The following is a 17368-nucleotide window of genomic DNA, read 5'->3' as shown; positions in this document are numbered from 1 at the left end:
TTCACCTAATTTAGCTGCGGAGAAAAAACTCCAGACTCTTCTCTCTTTAGGAAGTCAAGTTTTACTAATGGAAACCAGAATCAATCTAGATACAATTAAGACCTTATAAAAGTAATCATTTCAGAGAACAATGTTCAGATGCTTCAAAATGTTAAAAAAGTTAAGGCGAAAATTCAGCTACTTCATCAGGCTGCAAAGTGTCTGACTCAATTCTATTCAAATTTTCAACAACTAGTATCAAAGAAAATGTAATATTGCGACATAAATATTTGCAACCATTTCACCAAATATTTGTAATGACTGAACATTGTACTGGAGGAGATATGGGAGCTCTTAAATATAGGTTTTAAATGTATTTATGTTTACAGTTATAGAATTTAGACATCCAGTTCTGTTCAAGATAGGCTATATAAATTTTTTTCTATAATAGAACCAATAGAACCTGGGTGGTTTCCATTAGATTGAGTGTCTCTGATTAAAAAAGACAGGTTTAGATTTTACCTGTAAAGGCTGGTGTATTACTGTCTAAGAAATAGAGCAAAGGCTCTTCCACTGCTGACTGCAAGGTCTAGAAAATAGATACTCAAGATGGACCTTCTCCATTATTCTCATTTTTTTATTGGGGGGGGGGGGAGTATCCTAAAAAAAAAATTGCTTTCCGAGGAATATTAACATTGCTCAACTAAGTATTTGCTATTTCCTAAGACCTGAAAATAAGGTTTGCACTAGCAACCTAGTTTTTCCTTTTAGCATAATTACATTTTCACATTCAAAAACTTATTTATTGTGCAGACCAAATGGCAAGTGATACAGTTTTTTCTACTAATAAAGCTTTCTTATACCAACTGTTAGTATTTAAAAGAAATGCACACGAAGCTAAAAAGATGAATGATACTTTCTCTGAAATATGACAATACTTTCCTGAAAAGTCCAATCGTAACCACTTCCTCAAGCTGAAAGTATTGTATATTTTCCTATTGTCTTCGGCAGGTACGTTAAATTAAAATAATCAAGTGATTACACAACCAATCATTGCTTAATAACACACACAGAGTAACACTATTCACACAATCAAGTCTGGAAAAGGTTACTCTTTGCATTAAAAGAACATCAGTAATAGGGCATGAATGCCAAAGTCAGACATTATTCCATGGCAGATTTTAGTTACCAGAAGATGAGGTCCACAACCTTTGCTACTAAACTATACTCAAAGAATCATAACCTTTCCAGTACACTATAAATCAGGATAGAATCATTTGGGTTTTAAAAGTCTTACAATGTAGTTTACAGTGATATAGCATAGTGGTATGCCTTTATTAAATCACCAGTTATGGCAGACTTCTAAATGCTGCTTCATTATTTAAAATCTGATAATGTATGTAAAAATATTTACCCATCACAATGTGCAATGCTGCAGTCACTGCATGCTTAATACCATAGAGAGTGTGGGCCAAAATATTAGTAGTACCTGTAAAAGCAAACACAAACAATTGTAAAAATAAGAGATACAGAATAGCAAGAAAAAAATACATACAACATTTTTTGAATGAAGAAACTGAGACATTTACTGCATTTTCAAAAAAAGGAAAGCCTCCCCACAAATTACTTAGTCTTGGTAACAGCAGAAATGCTGAATAGTACAAATTAAAACCATTAAAACTTCCAGAGGTCTATAAAATCCTCTCTGCAAATTCATTCATAAGTGCCATAAAAACCAATGGGGGGGAGGAAAAAAAAAGCTTTGCAAAAATTTCCTTTTTTTTTTTTCTTTTTTTTTTTTTTAAAAACAATCTCCCTAAAAAAATCACTTCTTCTTTCCCTAAGTGCTGTACTGAGGAACTGTACAGATTAGGCAGTTTATCTAATAAGATATATTTGGGGAGTATTTTTAAGTTGGAAAAATACTGTAATACCCAGCCAGTGTAAAACTGTATGTTTCCCAGACAAAATTCTACTAGATCTAGTCTAAGATAGCTGCTGTGCCTCTTGCAGGCTACGTTTTAGATTCTTAGAAACAATAGTGAATAAACTTAATTACTGCACGTCAGCTTTACATATGAGAATACATTAATAACTGAAAAACAGAGAGAACGTAGAATTTGACGTGTGTCTGATAAAGTGTTGACTTACATTCAGTGCATTAAAACTGACCCATGTAACTTGTCTTTGTCATTGCCTGGACATTGGCAGACCAGTTGTACTACTAGTCACTGGATAGAAGAGATTAATTTATTTTGAAACAAAGGAATGAGTAGTAAATCAGCTGGTAAATAGAAAAAAAAGTCAAGAACTAGCAATGCGAGCATGGAGTTGGAAGAGAGAGTGGAAAACTAGCTATCAGTTTGTAAAAGAAAGAAGCACGGTTCTGGAGACCCATGTTTGGTGGTGATTGATATGTCAAGTCACTTTACCTGTGTAAGAAACATGGATATACACGTAAATTTTGCCCTTCTGCTTTAACATATAGGACATTGTGTATCTGTGTATCAGCTGATTTTTAAACAGCAATTTATTTTAAAAATCCTGAACAAGGAATGGTTGCGTCTTTCCTAAATGGGTATAGTTTTAACAGAATTTCAAGTTGATTTTTCTCATTGATCACATCTCTGGCATTTCTTAGCCAAGCAGCAGGGCCATAGGATTCACTTCTGCAAAAATAAAGAACCAGGGCCTGCCACCCAGCAGGCAGTATATTGAGCTTCTTCATATCACTGATTAAGGGATGAATAATTCAATAACAGATTAATTAAAATAACAAAAATTACAAAAGAACAATTTAGAACCTAACATTCCATAAAGAAATGAGTTCGGTTAGATTCTCAAATCATTTCCTTGTTGTTTGCATTATTTAATATGTTACAGCAGCAACAGACAATTCTGGATGCTAAATTTGCCTTAGGTTTTATGGAAACATTTAAACTTGTCTTTCAAAAGTGAGGGAGAGAAGAGAGGAAAGGGAAAGACTATCACATTTCAAACAAGAGGCACTCAATATTTAAATAAGTACTTTAAAAGTATCATGTACCAGAGTGGAAAATTATGTTCATCCCAAAACCCTGCAATCTTTGATGTCATGTTAGTGGTAGAAAAAAAAAATACTAAATTTGGAGAGACTGATGTACATAGTTACAAAGGTCTAAAAGCATCTTGTCATTCTTGTTCAGGAGTATATGCTTCGATTTTTTCAATACTTTCTCTGAATAAGAATATGTAAAATAACTGGTAATTGTATCTCAGTATCTCACACAGCACCTGTTATGTCCTTAGAGCACCTTAGTCTCTGAAAGTAATTCAGAATACTCAGAACTTCATGGAAAGCCTTCATAATGTCAGAGAGAGGAACTCCGAGTAAGGCTGTCAGGGTTCCTACTACGTGAAGGAAGTAAGTGAGGTACATCTATTAAGATAACAGATACAAAACATTTGTTGAAGTTTACATCGCCAGTGGTACATGGAAGAAATCAGGTTATGTACAGTTTTATTCTTTGAACAATTAAAAAAAAAAAAGTAATTTCATTCACATATTTCTCAGAATTTTATAGGTGACTATACTATTAATTTCTTTCTTCTTTTCCTAAAAAAAAGTAATGTTTAAATAAACCCAGCAAATTGGGATTATGAAGTACTTTGAAAGAAGAATAAACTGACAACTCCAAAAGCTAAATGCAAGTCTTCGCTTTTTTCTCCCAAAAGAAAGTCTCTCTAGATACACTAACAGGAAGTTCAGTTTATTAAGAATATTACCATTTATTTCAATCATTTATATCAAATAACTTATATCCAACAACTCAAGTAACAGTAATTTGAACTTTCCTTTCTGTACAGTACGCATAAAAAAGAAAAGGCAAAAATGTAGCTCTAGATATTATTTGCTACGCAAAATAGTGAGTTTTTCAATTCAGTGAACATCAAATACAGTTCTATACGGAAAATTCAGGGACAAAAAATTAGGTTTGACCTAAAAAGCAATAATACAACAATAATACAACAATACAGAGTAATACAAGTATATGCCCAACACCATTTCATGTTTGAATGACATGACATTTAACCTCTAGATTCAACTAATTCTGCTTAGTCAGTGAAGCTAGCTAAAGAAGTAGCTCAAAAATACTCAAATATTTCCTTCAATCAAATTTTCCCAACTCTTACCAACTTTTATGGGCACCTCTCCAAAACAAAGGAAATGACACACACAAAGAGCAGATCATTACAAGTCCTGCAAATCGTGTTTATTTCCTGTAAATTGATAACAGGGAAGTTGTTATTCTGAAAAAATATTTTTCTTTGTCACTGAAGATCAAGCTAATAAAGAGCACAAGGCAGAATATACTTCTGAAGATCAGGCTTGGTATGTCTTAAGACTGGGATTCCTCACGTTAAGTAAGAGTAATTTATCAATACAGATGGCAGTAAGATAACAAGTGACTACAGCTGAAGTCAATACCAATCTTCATACTGACTTTAATGAGAGTTAAATCTCATTCTTACTAAACAGGATAGGCACAAGTAATTGCACCCTTCTCTGAAATCGGTGGAGCTCATTAACAGTTGCAGAAGTAAACAAGGCAAAACCCCACCCTTTCATGACTCCTGGGAAAATAAAACAAGTTCTGCCTGCGTTCAAAAACATAAGTAATGCATCCACCCTTCCACAAGTTGAAGATCTAGAACATGCACAGTTTTGCAGCAGCAAGTACCGTCACTTTCTCTAAAAGATTCTTAATACACACCTAACAGCATTTTGATCCCAGTAATGACTGAATAATGTGTCTCATTACCTAGGTCCTATACAAGCAGGATGGCACACAAAAAAGCAAGCTTATAAACAGAACCAAAACAATGAAAGTTATCATACAAAAAAATATTAGAATATAAGCTTTGCTGATTTAAGTGGTAATTCAATAATAGTGGTTTTAATGCCGTTATTCATCTTCCCAAGTCATCTAAACCTTTTTCTCCCCTATGTAAGCTTGGAATATTATTTACCAATAACAAGACGGTGCCCCTGAACACTATGGTATTACTTCAGAGACTAATAACCTTCTTTGATGCTCATATATGAGCTTGCACCCCTCACAGATTACTAACAGCCACATTTTTAGATCTCACTCCAACTACTCAATTTACTGTAAAAAGGTTTCATCCATACAACTCCAACATCTCTGTCACCAGCATTTTTTTAAATAGAAACGAAGATTTTATTATTCAAAAAATACAATTCTGTTCAAAATATTAACCCATTTTCCCGACATTACAAACAACTTCCTACAACCTCCTTCCAATGAAATGTGCAAAAGCGTCACAGTAAGGACAAAGTATCTGCAGGTCATGTAAAGCATGACTGATGAAGGTACCAAACAGAAATTGTAGAGAAAAAAATTGTCCTTGGAAGTGCAAGCACTTCTGCAGTACAATTAACTTAATTAACCAGACAACATGAATATTCATAAGGCTGTTAATGTCTCCCCCATCCAAACAGATAAATGTGATGTAATGACTTCCTAGTCAAGCATAGCTAAAATTCTGATGAAAACCGCACCAACATTTTGGTTCTTTGCCTGAAATATCACAGAAATTAACAGTCCCTCAGTAATATTTTATTTTCTGAATTAATTGGAAATCATGAATTTATTTAAATGAACCGTTCATGACCAAAAGGTTCCTGGTCATCAGATATAGATTGTCTCTTGTTCTGTAACAACTGGATAGCTTTTCTAATGTCCTTCCAGTTCCCCCTCCCCTTTCTCCCGTTCCCCCTCCGCACAGTTTCTTAGCAGTAGTTCCCATAGCAACAAACACTCTTGCTAATGGCCAGCAGTACAACTGCAGGCTTCCCCACATCTCATCCATTTGATTTGGACCAGAATAAGGCAGCTCAGTAGAGTATTTTAGTAAAAACACACTCCCCTCTGGACCTTTCTCTTCAGGAGGTAAACTGTTTCAAGAGCAGCTCCTTCCCATCAAGTTGGCTGAAACTTCAAAATGCTGTCTTAACTACTTATAATAGAGGCTAAAACCAGATTTTAAGCCACTCAGATAATGCTATCCCATAATACAGTTCCTATTTTTACTCAGCTGGAGAATCCTAGTAAATTGGTACAATGGATTTCGGGGCCGGGGCGGGGGGAGGGGGGGGGGGCGCGGAACTAACTGACCACTGAGTTCCATCTTCTTCATGTACACAAGTATCATACTTACCTGTTTCCTAACTGACTACTTTTTGGAATATCAATAGCCTGGAAATAAAATAAGCTTAGATTATTTTTAAGAACCTATTAAGGAGTGTCTCATGCTACCATTCTATAAATTGTTCTCACCCTCTTTTAACAAAGTCTATGGCATACTATGGCCATAGTCTATGGCCATACAGCATTCTTTTGGGTTTACAAATCCTTTTTGATCATGACATATTTGTCTTAAACTGAAGAAAGTAAGCACTAATGATGAGGCACAGTGACCTAAGCACGCCCAAACAGCATGGAGTCAAGCGCTGGAGAGATTCCGTCTCAACACCATCAAGATATTGACAGCAACTGAACTGATAAGTGATGGTCCAACTGCTGTACTAAAATTCATTTGCTTCATGTTTTTAAGATTACTGTATCATTTACCAATACATTTCCAAGTTTTTTTTAACTTGAAAAAAGCTAGTGTAATCTTGCATTTTTACAAGCAACTAGTCCCTGTCTTAACGCTGCTTTTAGAAGTGCAAAGCAAGTCAGAGCACTTAAAACCTGCTTGCTTCAGTTTGGAAGCGACTTGCTCCTTTTTTTGTAGAAAAGTGAAAACAACGATTTGCTGTTCACCTGGCTGTAGGAATTTTTTCCTTACTAGTTAAAAACCTCTGAGAAATTACGTCAAGTAGTCACATCAACATCCACACCAGAGGGTAGCATCCATGCAAAAATACCCTTCCTCTTTTAAAGAGAAGTGATTCATATACCAGTCCAGAATCAACCCTGCCTGTACTAATTCTAGCTAAGCCTCCCTGCCTGGCCCAAGTTATACTCCAAGAAGGGCAAATACAAAAAATGGGAGAAGGGACACACACACACCCCCAAAGCAAACAAAACAAAAAAACCCAGAACAAAACCAAAAAAACCAACCCAAAAAACCCAAATCACACCACAAGATGCAAGTACAAGTTAATAAAGGAGCAAGAGGATTTTTTCGAGAGAGATGCATACATTTTCAGGTCTGTAGAAGTAAAGGAGAGAGAAAGCAGTTTTGTGTGCACAGTATTTTTTTTATTTTTTTTTTTTTTAATATAATCCACAAAATGTATTCCTGGGACACCATTTAAAAATAGACTCTAAGCATGAATCCAACTGAGAATCCTGCCAAAAAAACTGGAGAGAGAAGCGAAACAGCATGGCTTATATTAAGGAAATTCTAGAAAACAAAGTTTTCATTTGATATCATTTCTGGCAGCAAATAAGGGCAAAACTTGATCTTTGCATGTATCAGCTGAAAATTATTTTAGTTTTCGTCTTCCTGAGCTTCTTCCTTTAGGCAAAGAGCTCATCTGTGCCATTACTATAAATTATCATAATGGTTTAAAATCTAGTCATTTGTAATCAATCTAAATCACTAATTTAGGACATGTATTCAATAGCTCCCTTAAGTAACTGAAGCTTTAGCACCAAGAACTGCCTTTAGTAGCCAAAACCATAAAACATACCAGAGGGACTTAAAACGGATGACTTCCAAAATGTAACAGTACCTTTTAGTCTCACCTGCTGGTATTACTCCAAGAGGAACCAGTGCTCTGACAGGTGTTGGTATATAGTCTGTGTCTTTTCCAGCATCTATCTGGGCTTTAAGTAGTAGACCATGAGCAACTTCGCTGACAGATCCGTCTCCACCAACACAAACTACCCTATTACAAAACAAAAATGCTAAACAGTTCAAATTAAACTCTTCCATAGCTGAGCAAATAAGTGGAAGGTAGCTATCACACCCCATCTACATAATGACATTTCAAACAGCTAAAAACCATTCTTTAAGAACAAGCTAGAGCTTCACTGTCAGATCAGTGAATGTTAGCTAGCAAGATATAAGCATCCTTATTTCTGCTTTCTTCTATCTGAGAAGGAGTAAATATATTTAACAACTTTCAAAGTATTTCTTGCCTTATCACACGTTAATGCACGTGAACCGATCAGATGGAAGAGTTAAGCACATGCTCAAGTGCCTCAGTGGAAAAGTTCTTTAAATCTTTCAGTACTGACCCACACAAGCATCCCAATGCTTTTTAATTGCCCTTATAATAACAAGTCACCAAATATTACAATAAAATTAAAAATACTTGAAAACAGCTAATTCCACACACTATGCAGGCAGCTGAGGGATTTAGCAAGGTATAAAACCCTAGTGCCAAGCAATCCTTTGCATGAAGGTACTTAATCACTGCTTCTGGAGCATGTAATTAAACTCCCACCTGCTGTGGCTATAGAGAGGAATGCATTTGTCTGTAAAAGCTCTGTTACAGCAAACGTCTTTTTTTTTTTTTTTTTCTTTCTGTTTTTGTTTATTTAAGTAACTATTAAAGTGATTCTCCAAATTAGTAATGTTTGAAAGTTAGATGTTTTTAAGGTAAACACATTTTAATGATAAAAATAGTAAATAGTACATGACAAGCATTTACAATATAAATGTCAGATTTACGTTAGGAGGCACTTACTTAAAATATCTGTTTTTCATGTATCTATATGAATACAGTTGTGAAACTATGTCCAATAATTCAACCAGATAAAACTGGTAAGCTCTTTATAAGAAAATACTCATTATGGTATTAAATGTTTAAATTAAATTGTCTCAGCTCCTTTAACATTTTTCTTCAGTTCCTATTATTATTTCCTAGCTATTTTTTAATTTCTAAATTTTTAGGAATGTTTCCTCTATCTAGCTAAACACTGCCCACATTAAAAAAAAAAAAAAAAAAAAAAAGAGTATATAGCAAAAGTTTGGAGCACATTTGCTTTCTGCTCGTAATCATGAGTCATCTCCTGTCTTTTGTCTCATTTTTGGTTTAGACTGGTTTATTCCTAGGCTTAAACGTTTCTGCCACAGCAGCAAAAACAGTTAATCTTTGTAGTCTGATAAATTGTACACCTGGAAGAACTTACATGGATTGTCTTCTGGCTATTAAAACTTTTGAAAACAGGTATATTTTCTTCTGATTTTGGGGGCTGTGTTGTTATTGGAAATAGATGAAGAGTGCAAAGAATAACATAAAAATGCTTCTAACTTTAATTTTTATTAATTTAGCATTAATCATCAAGAGTTGCCTTTTTGGCTGGAAACAGAGATACCATCAGGGACCAGGGATTCCAAAGCTCATCAGCAAGAACCTGCTACGCATAAGGAGTAGAAAGTCTTGAGCAAACAGATTTGACTAAGACCTTGAAGAAGGCTTCTTAGAGGAAGAAACATCTGTCTAACCATCAGTCTAACCATCAGACACAAGTTTCTTAATCAACTATTCACTAAAGTCTGACTAACCCGGGCTACTCTAAACAATATCCATAATACCTTAGGCTCCTGATTAGGGAAGGAATACATGCATGTATATTGTGTATTTCTGTCACTATACAAACAAGAAAATGCAGCTGAGATAGCAGCATCACAAATGCACTCTCTCTATTTGTCACCAAGGCTTGGCCCCAAGGCGGGGAAAAAAGCACACTGCCAAGTTAGCAAAGTACCTAAATTTCCAGTGTCGGTAAGAAAAAAAAAAGATAGCAAAAGAGGTGGAGTATATATATGAGATACATGACATATGCCTATGGTCTTGCAAAACAGAGTAGGAACTGGAGAAATCAGAGAAAAGAAATTATATACAAACAGCTTTGACAAAGGATTAAAACATAGCAGTATTGCTTACAGAAAGCACTGAGATATAAACTTCCAATTTACTACTGCAAATCGTAAGGTTCAAATTTATTTCATATGCTGTTTAACATGTAAGGAACCATAACTCTGTTAGAGAGAAATTCAAGATCAGAAATTGTATGTTGCTATACTGCTTACCTACTGTAATGAATAAAAAACTATTGTGTCTTGCCCTTTGTAAATTTTTACTTGAATTAGCTTTCAGTCAATCTGCAATAGGCAACACTTAAAAAGCATGAGCCGAGTTAGAGCAGCAGACTAATGCATGCAGGCACGGCCTTCAGTCCACACCTAACTCACCTCCAGTGGCTTCCAAGCTTGGGCAAGGCAGATCAGGTCTACATGAACTCTGCCATGCAGAAATAGCACAAAAACTACCTTACCTCTTACCACCACATACAGTGCCCTCCACATCTAAAAGGAGGTACAGAAGTGCTATTCTGTTTTCTAAACAGGGAACTAAGCGACAGATATAGTATCTGACTTGAACAAAACCGGACAGGAAGCCAGGGCAAAACAGGAAAGAACTAAAGCCTGCCAAGTCACAAGCAATGCTGCTCAAGAGACAAGTAAAACTTCTCAAGACTTAATGGAAATAGTGAAAAGACATTACGTCAGGTGGCTGCCAGAATTGCTAAAAGTGTAGTTTTTCATCAGTAGGACAATTTCATTGTTGTGGAATTCATTTTTCAATTCAAACCAGATCCCATACATTTTCTGGTTTAATTTTCAATAAACCAAAATTGTCATTACAATTTTATTTGGGAAAGACTGAGGTGGTTTGGGGGGCTGCGTTCCCCAGCTAGCATCCCAAAAGGCATGTCTTAATTGGAAAGAAATTATCCTCAGAATCTGCAATACATACATACATTTTCAGATATATTTTCTTACCTAACTCCGAGTTTCTAGAATTAATAGAAATTGATTAGACTACAAGACACTATTTAAGCCTTCTTGTATGGCTTACTGCATATTCCAGTTAGAGTTGTAAGAATCCTGTAAGACTTCCACAGTATGCAAAACTACTTTTATATATTATTTAATCTTATTATTGAATGATTAATGTAAAAATACCAAAGATTTCAGAATTAATCCACATAGGAAGGTCTTTAAAAATGATCGAACAAGCATTTTCACTCTTCACTTTAAATAAGTTTGAAGTTTGTTTGTTTTTTTTAAATGGAAAAAACATTCAAGTTACTTTTAGATAAAATGTCCTCCTTAAGAACCACTTGAATGGATAGAGTGAAATACAAGGCACTCGTATCATTCTTGCAAATACAGAGACCGAAGCTTTCATGAAGCATATTTAAGAAAGCGCTATGTTTATTTACCATCATTTATGAATCTATGATACAAACCTATTGTCAGTAAGTAATAAAAAACAAAGCATCTCATGAGAACTGATTTTCCTCAGGCTTAATATATATGTCAAACAGAGTAACTCATGAAATACCTACTAGCATAGTTTTGGATGGAATACAAATGAAAACTAATGTGATGAGGTTTACTAACATTCATTGTCACTAACCAACTCACCCATCAAATGCCTGGAGTTCACATTCTTTAAGTACTGACAGAGCATGTCCTTCATATTCAGTTACTGTGGAAAATAACATCATTTAATTATCAGAAGCTTAGATAATTTTAAAGGGTTTTTAAAATTTTTGCCCTTCTAACATAAGGAACACACAGTAATTCACTTCAGATTTTTTTTTTAAATCATTAAATGCATTAAAAGTATGAGAAGGTATGTTTTACAGTTACGCTAGCTGAAAGGCAAGACACATTAAAACTCAGCTGCCATCAGACACATGGCTATTTAGCGCATTTAAATTTAGAGAATGAGAGAAGATGTTTGTTGCATCAAAATGTAAGTTTTAGCATTGACACAGTTGGTAAACTTCAGGAAAATGTAAGCATATCCTCAGTTAAGACTGAATTATTTCAGTGTCAATCAAATTTAATTGCCTTTGTGTTAGGATATGCAAATTGCTAAATCAAAAATATGAGGAGTTAAACACAGAAGTATGAAATCAAGCCAAATACCAGTGACAACAGAATATAACACACAGAGGAAGGTGGCACAAGTATACACCAGAGTTCATAGCCTCTGGAGGAAATGAATCTGTCACTCTACATTGATGTCTCTCTGTTTGCCGATACCGTATATAGTACTGTAAATGCCAGTGAAGACAGGATAAACTGGCATACTACAGATGGCACAAAGCATCATAACTACATTTAGCATTTTCTAGGCCAGCTTTGCCAGAAGAGACAGCCCAGCTGCAGCCACCCATCAAAGATTTTTGGTGACTGACATGACACTTGCAGATGGATTTTTTGTGTAAGAATGTGCATCATTATATGCAAAATTACATTAATCTTTCATGCTTGTCTGTCCCTGGTGCTAGCACAGTTCAAGGCTTTTTTCCAGTGTTTCTAAACACTATTAAAATTATTAGTCTTGGTGTCTAAAACAATCATTCCGTATCTGTACCTGTTATAACAGTATTTCTACAGACTATTCAAATGCTGCTTACAAGACTTGAAAACACCTCTGTCTCCCTATATATATACACACACACACACACAAAAAAATGCGTGTATATATAGCGAGTATATATATAACTTAAAAAAAAAAAAACCTAAATCAAAGTAAAAGTGAAAATTTTTTACACTTCACACTAAACAATTGTATATCAGCATATAACTTCAAAATCTCCCAGCCAGTATTAGCAAAGTTCTAGTGCTTGGTGTTTTGGAAATTCTTAATTAAAAACTAGAGTTATTTTGATTGTATCAAAGGCAGAGAATTATCATTTTGCTACAGAAATACCTATCACTATAATAGATTTCAGGAATTATTTACAGAATTTACTTTCATGCAGGACCTCTTCTGGAAGATCAAAGCACAATATTTAAGCCATCGTACTCAGTTTTGCTTTTACCAATAGGAACTATCCTTTTATCATTATCTATAGATTGTGAAAAAAGTGACCAATAAAACTGTGCATCATGCAAAAATGCAGAAAGATTCAAATATCTTACCACTGCTTAACTGTGAAAGAAACTCTACCCATGAAAACATACAGTTGGTTACCAGGTTACATGCCTTTTTAAATTAACATGATGACATTTAGAAAGTTATGAGTACAATCTAATTAAAATGGTACAGTAAATAAGATTTTATTTTGTAAAAGAAAACATGCTCAATGGTTTCCTAATGTAGTGTATGTAAGTTATGTTTACTATTACAAAATTAATTCACTCAAAGAACAAGGACATGAAAGTAAAGAGGACTCATGTCTACAGAGAAATCAATAAAGGCAGTAAAAATTACTAGTGTTAGCCAGATTGATTGGGACTCCATCCTCTTTGCATCTAATAGCTTAAGTTCGGAAATTATATAGGAGGACTACTGCAAGGCTTAACATCGGGGATAATCCCAAGAAATTTAAAATTTGATGAGAGAATGACAGAGGTACACAGCATCTATTCTGAAACATTGTGACAAAAAGGTAATGAAAAAATGAAGTTTCCAGGAAAAACTTCATGAGAATATATAGAAAAATGATCAAGTGGAAAAAAATTGAAAAATCCAACACAGACATAAAAAGTCCATGTCTAAAAAGTCTTCTGCAGGCTTGACAACCTCCAGAGAAACACGTAAAAGTCATTCTGATAGCTGGAAAAAAGCTAGATGTTTGAATATTTGGTTTTGTTCCAATTCAGGGGAAAAAAAAAAAAAAAAAACAACAAACAAAAACCAAACCAAAACCAAACACAAAACCAAAAAAAAACCCACACACACAATAAATTTGTTAAGAGGAAGAAAGCACTTCTTTCACCATTTCAGAAGGATTCAGATTACACATTTGGCAAAAATATTATCACAAAAATATTATTTAATGCTTTTTTCCAACTATTTGTAATGCATAATTGAAAAAGTTTTCCTTTTTCAAGGACATTTTGTTCCCAACTTGTAAATTCCAGTATGCATTAAGTTTCAAGTAATAGCATTCTGAGAGAAGGGCACTGACAGTGTACCTCATTTGAACAGTCACGCATACTCCAATACATTGTAACACCCTATCTCACGTAGCCAACAAGAAACTAAGGGTTCAGACCCTACATACAGAAAAAGCAACATATGATTATTTCAACACTTCAAAACGTGGGACACTTCCATATGACACGTATAAATACTGGCACTCGTGTCACAGACTAATGTCAATAGGATTAAAACTGCTAATGATAACAACAGATTAACTGGTGTTGACACTGGATGAAAAAAAATTAATGTTATTTACTGTACAGTAAATTTAAACCAACGTTATTTGTCCAATTCTCAATCACTCTCTTCTCCTTTGTGATTCTGCCCTAAAAATGGGGATGTGGGGAAGGCTGTTGTTTTTGCCTAAACATCCAGCTTGTAATTGTGCATAAACAGAAGCAGAAGAGTCAAAACTAGGAAGCGAAGCGAGACAAACTAGGAGTCTGTTGAGGTTACCTTTATTTATTTTTCTTCAGTATGTGTAAGATTTTGCAAGATACTAATATATTTCTAAAATACTAGCTCCAATTATCACTATTTGATAGTGCTTGTAGGTAACCCAAATGTGGAGCGAGCTTTTGTTGAACTGATTTTTAGAAGCGTCACTGTTCTTCTCCTAACAGCCATATCCCAGCTGCAGCACTCAAGATTGCCAAACTCTTAAAAGACTGTATAAAGACCAGATTTAGGTAACTGTAGCTAAGGCTAAGCAATAAAGTACTGTTTCAGTTCACATTTGCCAATTCCCACTTTCTACTGCCCTGAGCACTTCAGAGATGTGTTTATTCCATGTAACAAAAATAACCAAAAAAACCAACAAAACACAATCCACGCTTTAAGACTTTTGTTAATTTGACTAAAATTAATACATCTGTAGTATCCAAAGTAATTTGGCAGAAAAAAAGAAAACCATACCAAATTTAAAGATAATTGGAGAAAGTAACTGCTATTTCAGAACTCACTTATTTACATACATGCCTTTTGACTGCTGTATATCCGTGAGTAGGAGAGAATACCTTCACTCCAAACTTCTAAAAAACAAAAAGTTTATTCCAACAGAAGTTACAATGAAGAATAAGATCTGGCAAGCTTGATCACGTAGGAAGCAACAGCCAGCTACCAAAATACAAGATTGGATGAGGGGAGCTGTCTTTCAGCACTCCACTGTCAAAGTTTGTTGGGCTTTTTTTTGTTTTTTAGTAACCTGCAAGTCTTGTATTGTGTATGTGCTAGAAGTCACTTCAGAGGTTGTGCTGGTTTTGGCTGGGACAGAGTTAACTTTCTCCACAGCAGCTAGTATGGGGCTATGTTTTGGATTTGTGCTGGAAACAGTGTTGATAATACAGGGATGTTTTCGTTACTGCTGAGCAGTGCTTACACAGAGTCAAGGCCTTTTCTGCCTCTCATCCCACCCCACCAGCAAGCAGGCTGGGGGGGCACAAGAAGCTGGGAGGGGACACAGCCGGGACAGCTGACCCCAGCTGACCAAAGGGATATTTCCACACCATATGACGTCATGCTCAGCGTATAAAGTTGGGGGAAAAAGGAAGCAGGGGACGTTCGGAGCGATGGCGTTTGTCTTCCCAAGTCACCGTTACACGTGATGGAGCCCTGCTTTCCTGGGGATGGCTGAACACCTGCCTGCCGAGGGGAAGTGGTGAATGAATTCCTTGTTTTGCTTTGCTTGCGTGCACGGCTTTTGCTTTACCTGTTAAACTGTCTTTATCTCAACCCACGAGTTTTCTCACTTTTACCCTTCCGATTCTCTCCCCCATCCCACTGGAGGGGGGAGTGAGCAAGCGGCTGTGTGGGGCTTACTTGCCAGCTGGCGTTAAACCACGACAGAGGTTCAAATTTGCTTTAATATTTTTGTGTACAATTAATTTTAAGCTTTAAATATGTTTATGTGAAAAGACTAGAAGTAAACTCTTTAGTGTAAAAATTGTACAAAAGCCTTCAACTTTCACTACCTAATACACCTTTGAACACCACTATGTATGTAAATATTGGCCACGTTTCAAAAAAGCAGTAACAGCAAGATGCACACTCCAACTTCACAAAATCCAAAATAATTATGGGAGAAAAAAAAACCAGTTCAATTTACTTGAAATGAGGCACTTGGTTTTATTAGAAGATGGTACCAGTAGGTAGGCCTTTCACTCAGCACCCACCACCACCACCCCCCTTTTTTTTTTTTCTTTTTTTTTTTAACTGCATAGTTCTTAATTATTTAGTTCACTACTAGCATTTAAAACTGTAATGCAGTTTTCCCATTTTGCCTGTAGGAGGAGTGTTAGGCAGCTAATAAGCACAATAGTATTTGGACATTGCCAAAATAACCTTACTTTAAGGATAAGCCATTAAACATTTATCTGGCTAAAAACGGAAGTTTCTTTTCAAAATTTAAAAGAAAAATAATAAAAATTAAACTTTAAACTGTTTTTATTCAATTAGGAAAACTGTTTTTAAAACCACTATAAATTATATTCATAGCTTATATTAAATTCTATGAAGTAATCTAAAAAACTATTGATGCAGATTTGGCTTATTAGTTCAGCTTTAGGATTCCAGGTGACATTACATAGCTAAAAATGTAATCTTATACAGGTTAATGATAACGCTGCCTTTAACCGAGTTTAACAAACAAGGTTATGTTCACAGTAACAATAAAAGAAACACTAACCAGTAGCAAGGAATATATTTTTTTTTTAAATAGTTGCTTAAAGTAAAGTAATAACTAATTTAACAATATGACATAGTCATTCATCTCTAACTAAGGTTTGCATGACAAAAACTTTTTTTAAAAAATTGTGACCAAACAAGGCTAAGTTCAATTTCTAAGAAGGCAGCATTATTATTAATCTGTTTACAATATCACCTATGTCTTGCAGGTGAAAAATACGTCTGTGAGAATCAAAACTTATATAAAGCTGCTGGCATTCACTTGTCAATTAAGGGACGTTAAGAAGTTATCACTACAGAATTCTAACACAGACTGAATCTTTTCCACACTTATTCTCATGCATCTTTAATCTTCAATTTATTTTACTTTAAATTGTGGACTAAGTAATTTAAAAATACATAGATACAGGTAATAAAATTAGCAAGATAAATCTCATATACAAACACTTACTGCATTATTATATCCTCATGCCTAAATCAGATTTGCTCAGAATGATTTTTGGCCTGCAACCTGAACTAGTCATGATTTCACAAGAAGTTTAAGGGACAACTGTAGGATGAGCCCTCTGCCTTATAATTTGCTTAAGCTGGAACTGATTATTTTGCAAACCAATTACAACAGCCATAGGAAAAAGACTTTTTGGTGTTAAAATGTCTTGCACCAGAGTTTACACATCACATGGATATGAAATGCATAATCAAAAATTAGCAGTGTATTAAAGGGAATTGTAA

The 17368-nt window shown here is 34.9% G+C and overlaps 1 protein-coding gene across 4 annotated transcripts in view; it reads right to left on the bottom strand.

Annotated features, from left to right (window-relative positions):
- CERKL (CERK like autophagy regulator) overlaps positions 1-17368 on the bottom strand; it is a 63564-nt gene that overhangs the window by 10451 nt on the left and 35745 nt on the right. For all 4 annotated transcript variants that reach the window (XR_012995673.1, XM_076342490.1, XM_076342489.1 and 1 more), the window contains exons 4-6: positions 11437-11500; positions 7740-7882; positions 1394-1468 (exon numbers count right to left, since the gene is read on the bottom strand). Coding sequence is in view for 3 of the 4 variants with exons in the window: in XM_076342490.1 (XP_076198605.1) it covers positions 1394-1468; positions 7740-7882; positions 11437-11500 (282 nt within the window). In the remaining variant the exon portion in view is untranslated. The remainder of the gene's footprint in view (positions 1-1393; positions 1469-7739; positions 7883-11436; positions 11501-17368) is intronic.

The sequence above is a fragment of the Aptenodytes patagonicus genome, chromosome 6 (assembly GCF_965638725.1).
Source record: "Aptenodytes patagonicus chromosome 6, bAptPat1.pri.cur, whole genome shotgun sequence".
Taxonomy (NCBI): Eukaryota; Metazoa; Chordata; class Aves; order Sphenisciformes; family Spheniscidae; genus Aptenodytes; species Aptenodytes patagonicus.
The sequence above is the reverse complement of the archived record's forward strand: the minus strand, read 5'-3'. Positions and strand labels throughout refer to the sequence as shown.